This window comes from Macrotis lagotis, chromosome 1 (genome assembly GCF_037893015.1).
Source record: "Macrotis lagotis isolate mMagLag1 chromosome 1, bilby.v1.9.chrom.fasta, whole genome shotgun sequence".
Lineage (NCBI taxonomy): Eukaryota > Metazoa > Chordata > Mammalia > Peramelemorphia > Peramelidae > Macrotis > Macrotis lagotis.
This window is the reverse complement of record NC_133658.1, coordinates 509,091,597-509,097,167: the sequence shown is the minus strand read 5'-3', so window position 1 is coordinate 509,097,167 and position 5,571 is coordinate 509,091,597. Positions and strand designations below refer to the sequence as shown.

Here is a 5,571-nt window from a genome sequence, read left to right as displayed (position 1 = left end):
TGTAATTTTGCTACCTCTTATATTTTATTTTTTTCCTTAAAGATATGATTTCTCTCTCATCACATTCAAATTAGATCAATGTATAGCATGGAAACAATGTAAAGACTATCAGACTGACTTCTTTGGGGAGTGGGGGGAGGGAAGCAAGATTAGGGGAAAAGTTCAATTATTCAAAAATAAATTAATTTAAAAAAAAGATGGATCTAATCCTCAGATTTCATTGGCTAAAGTTCTTTCCTTTAAGTCTAACATGTGAGAAGAACCATCTACTCTGCCATTAACTTTTTTGTTTCTTAGGTTTTTGCAAGGCAATGGGGTTAAGTGGCTTGCCCAAAGCCACACAGCTAGGTAAACTATTAAGTGTCTGAGGCCGGATTTGAACCCAGGTACTCCTGACTCCAGGGCCAGTGTTCTATCCACTGCTCCACCTAAGCCGCCCCCTCCCATTAACTTTCAAATAATTCCCAATAGTTTTCAATGACCTCTTTTTCAATCTTACTTCTATGGACAGATGGCCCTGATCTGGAAGTTTAGGCTTTTTTTTTAAATTAAAGATTTTATTTGAGTTTTACAATTTTTCTCCCCCAATCTTACTTCCTTCCCCCAACCCCACCCCCAAAGTTTAGGCTTTTAAAAGATGGTGTTGGGAGTTGTGTGAGCTGAGGTATGGACGTGGAAGAAAGCATCATGAAACATGGGGAATTGACCTGGGAATCTGTGCAATTGGGAGGAATGAAGGGTGAAAGTAGAAAAATACTATGAAGTAATGATCCTCTCCCTTCACCTTAAATTTTCCCCACCACTTGGTTTATAACTCTCTTATGCATTTAACATGCTTTAATTTGTATTAAGCCTGCTTGTCTACCAGTCATACTATAGTGAGAGTTCCAAAAGTACAGATAACAATGAACTCTTACTTAATCTATCATTTCCAACATCTAGCAGACTGTTTTGTACATAGTAAATTAATGACTATCTGTTAAAAGTTATCTATGACTTATCAGAGGATTTACAATCTTAAAGATTCAATCAAAGTCAAAGTCATCTACCTATTACTAGAAAAACAATTTATTCATTCCTACCTGTGGGAGAAAAGTGAAGTGAGGTCACCCTGATTTCAGGCTTAAAGCGCCGAGAACTCATGTCACCTGAAAGAAAATAAAATTATTTCAGTTACTGAGGAACACTCCCAACTTCTGTAAATTCTCGTATTTAAACTGATGACTCAAAAGGTCATAATCTTAGGTCAGATAAAAACTGGTTTGAATGACTTCATTAATCTGAATACAGACTGCATTTTCCTCTCAAAAAAGGCATAAGATAAAAATGAGCAGTGAGCTGGTTCAGTGGATAGAGCACTGTGTCTGGAGTCAGGAAGATCTGAATTCAAATCCAGGTTCACTAGCTGTGTGACCTTAGGCAAATCAGTTTACCCAATCTGCCTCAATTTCTTCATCTGTAAAATGAGCTGGAGAAGGAAAGAGTAAATCACTCCATTGTTTTTACCAAGAAAACTTCAAATGGGATAACAAAGAGTTGGATATGACTGCAATGACACAACAACAAGATACAAGTGAAGCCTGCAAACAATAAAGATATAGTTTAAACCTCACTGGTCATAGCAACATAGAAGTCTCTTCTGTTGATGCCAGATAAGGGTTTCAGAACCTTCTCATCTGTAGATTCCAAGTGACTTTCATAAATCTCTGATACCAACATTCATCTACTTTCTCTCCCTTGTGCTGATCTCTAAGACCCTTTCCTTAAGGGATGTGTACTTTCTTAATAGTCCAGGCTCTGCTTCACACTTATTTTTATTTTTTTAAGAAACCCCCCGCCCCAGGTGATGATCAACCTTGATGGACTTGCTCATTCCATCAGTGCAACAATCAGGGACAATTTAGGGTTGTCTGCAATGGAGAATACCATCTGTATCCAGAGAGAGAATTGTGGAGTTAGAACAAAGACCAAAGACTATTATCTTTAATTTAGAAAAAAAACTGTTATCTTATTGTCTGATCCTGCTATCTCTTATGTTTCTTCCTTAAGGATGTGATTTTTTTTTCTCATCACACTCAATTTGGACCAATGTATACCATGGAAACAATGTAAAGACTGGCGAATTGCCTTCTGTGGGAAGTGGGAGGAGGGAAGTAAGATTAGGGAAAAAAACTGTAAAACTCAAAATCTTAATTCAATGTGTTAGAATAGAATAGGGAATAAGGACAATAATAATAACAGCCTATATGAATTAAGTTATCAACTGAATGAATACAAATTTCAATCTGGTTTGTCATTCTAAATTTCCTCACTAGCTTGACTTTAAATTTGTAGAACAAAAAATTTACTTTGCTTTTTATGGGGGGAATGATTTTTCCAAAATGGATTTTTAATTTTTAATATAGTAATTTCTAAAAATTAATCATCAGTGTTAATACACTTATATTGTTTATTCTTTTCTTTTCAAAAGAGTTATCATCTAGTAGGAGTGTAGTTTACATGCAGACAAAAGATGTAGGTAATTTTGGAAGCTGATTACTAGAAAAGTTCATACAATTATTACAAGGGCAAAAGTTAACAACAGAAAAGATGAAGTAGGAGAAAAGGTTAAAGGGTCTTGCCACTTTTTCTGGAAGCTGAGGTCACAGTAAAGGGATCCACACTTAAAATGTTATCTTTGCCAGGTGAAAGATATAAGTCAGCAAATGATAATGTTCATGGTATTTATCTAATCAGAAACTCAAGTCTCCAGAGAAATGTCCAAAGGAATATTTCTCAAATCTGTATTCTTCTAATCCCCTACTTATAATTCTCAAATCTGTATTCTTCTAATCCCCTGCTTAATATGTTTATAGTATTGAGTTCTGATTTATGAAAAGCAATTTAACTATTGGGATTTGTTGTGATTTTTTGATAAAAAAAGAGTAAGATGTACTCATCTTCAATATTTTTTTTAGGGTGTTTTTTTTTCTTTTGTAAAGCTTTTAAGTGGGGTTAAGTGGCTTGCCCAAGGCCACACAGCTAGGTAATTACTAAGTGTCTGAGGCCGAATTTGAATTCAGGTACTCCTGACTCCAGGGCCTGGGCTCTATCCACTGCTACCTAGTGGCCCCCTCAACTTGAATCTTACAGCACCAATTAGATTCAATTATATTCTGATTTATTCAATTCAAAGTCTACTATGGAGTTAACTTTTTCCTAGCACTGAAAATAGAAATACATGCCATACTATAAGAAGCAAGGTATTTAGCATGTTTAAGTTACTCAAAGAGGTAACAAAGGCCTAGAACTAGGCCTGAAATACAGTTGATCCTGCAGGTTACTGCATTTGCTATTATTTCAGTCATGTATAATAACATCTTATTATATATATACCGAATGTTCTGAAACTCTATCTTCAAAATTACGAAAAAATGAATAATGATTGACTATACCCCAAAAAAAACAAACAAAAAAAAGAATTGGGCCTTAGAAGCTGTCCTTGGATGTCAATTATATTTATTCTGCTCTGGATCCCAGATGATAGTGAACTAAGCTCAACTTTAATTAGTCAAGACTGATGATGATGATGATGATGATGATGATAAATGCAATTTATAGAGTGCTCTATGTTCTAGGTTAAATACTTTATAAATATTATCTCATTTGAAGGCAGATATTATTATCCCCATTTTATAGTTAAAGAAATTGAGGCAGACAGGCATTAAGTGGCTTGTCCAGGGCTGCACAACTAAGGAAGTATCTGAGATCAAATTTGAACTCAGGTCTTCCTGGCTCCAGAACTGGTGTTCTATCCATTGAACTACCAGTTGCCTTCCTCAGTAAGTAATCCCCAAGGTCCCTAGTATCTCCTAACTTTGGACTGTCAGGCTTATATATTTCAAACCAAAACACTACTATGACACACAAGTTCCATTTGTTTCCATCATTAATAGCCAAAGTCTTTTTTTTTTGGAATTCCAAAAAAAAGACTGTCAGAGTTGCCTGAGGCAGTTACAGTCCAAAATCTATGTCATTAATAAAGTTCATTCTCCCCTCTGGAAAATGTAGGTGATTACCTTATTTACTTCATTAAAGTCTAATCAGTCATCATTAATTTCATACCCCTTTCAGCACTATTAAGCACCATGATGTGAATAAAAACTGTGTTTGAAATCTTAAACACGTAATAAAAATGTCAACAGCATGGGTAACTCATGGTACTAGAACTCTAACATTAAAGGTGGCAACTATCTGATTTAGTAGCTAAGTTTCTTGAGTCACAAAAAGGTTGAGTAACCAGACTCAGAGACATGATTTGAATCTGGGTCCAAGTCCAGTTCTATCTACAAAGTCATGTTGCTTCTAAATACATACAAATATAACACATTATTATTAGCCTTAAAGTTACAACCCAGGATGTCAATTCACAAATAGACCTATTTTATAAAAGCATGTAATCCAGGAGCAGCTAGGTAGTGCAGTGGAGAGAGCAACAGCTCTGGAGTTCAAATTTAGACTCAAATACTTATTTAGCTGTGTAACCTTGGGCAAGTCACTTTAAACCCATTGCCTTACCAAAAGAAAAAAAAAAGCATATAATCCAGCATAAAAAGAAGGACACCTACAGAAATCTTAGCTTCCCCAAATTTTTACCTTTTCTTACACCTGGCAATGCCAAAGCAATGCCTTCCTCATCTCCAGCATCTTGATCAATCAATGCCAGATTGCCGAATTCAGTTATTCTCCTTCGATCCAAAAATTCCTTTTAAGAAAAGAGACAAAAGTCATCAAATCTCAAATCACAGTAACAGAAAAACAGCATTCAATAAAGCACCTACAAGAATGTGGATAAAATCCCTAGAAAAATGTCAGTGTCTCAGAGACTCATCTCACAGGTGAAAGAAATCTTAGAGGACATCTAATGCAATATAAATCTCCTTTACATTTAATTAAAGTAAGTGGTCAATTAGTCTATGAAGAATTCCTCAGCAGAAGACAAAGTACTTCTCTAAATGTACAGGACCCCCTGACTATAACTCCACTCCTAATTTCTCTAACAAGGTACATTTTTAATTCACTTATTTTTAACCCCATGGATATTTAATTTTATACTAAAGTCTTATTCTGATGCCTTATCTTGGCACAGAAATAATCTGGCTTTCAAAGGCTGCATCAGTGAAGCATAGTTTGGCAAGTCTTAGAAGCTACAAAGTCTCCAAGGATGGGACCTGTGCCAGAATGCAGGCCTACTGATCAAAGGGTCTGGTGACCAAAGTTCTGAAACTCATTACCAGATGACTTTAAATTTGGATTATGGCATTCATGAAGACTAGAGTATGCAATGGACAAAATCACAATTCTTTTACGTATTTTGTTAAATATTTTCCAATTATCTTTCTCTGGTTTGAGCTGCACTTAGCAGTGTTGTAGGCCCCACATGCAGAACATCTGTCCTAAAGGACTGAAAAATATGCTACATATATTCTCATTTGATCCTCACATACCCAGTAGTCTCCCTGCTTCAAGTTTCTCCACTGCAGTCTTTCCATCCTCCCCTTAGCTATCAAACAATCTTCCTAAAGTACAAGT

The 5,571-nt window shown here is 35.6% G+C and overlaps 1 protein-coding gene across 3 annotated transcripts in view; it reads right to left on the bottom strand.

The window, feature by feature from the left end:
- LOC141506915 (periodic tryptophan protein 2 homolog) overlaps positions 1-5,571 on the bottom strand; it is a 47,950-nt gene that overhangs the window by 12,663 nt on the left and 29,716 nt on the right. For all 3 annotated transcript variants that reach the window (XM_074214124.1, XM_074214123.1, XM_074214122.1), the window contains exons 16-17: positions 4,636-4,744; positions 1,083-1,148 (exon numbers count right to left, since the gene is read on the bottom strand). In XM_074214124.1, the coding sequence (XP_074070225.1) occupies positions 1,083-1,148; positions 4,636-4,744 (175 nt within the window). The remainder of the gene's footprint in view (positions 1-1,082; positions 1,149-4,635; positions 4,745-5,571) is intronic.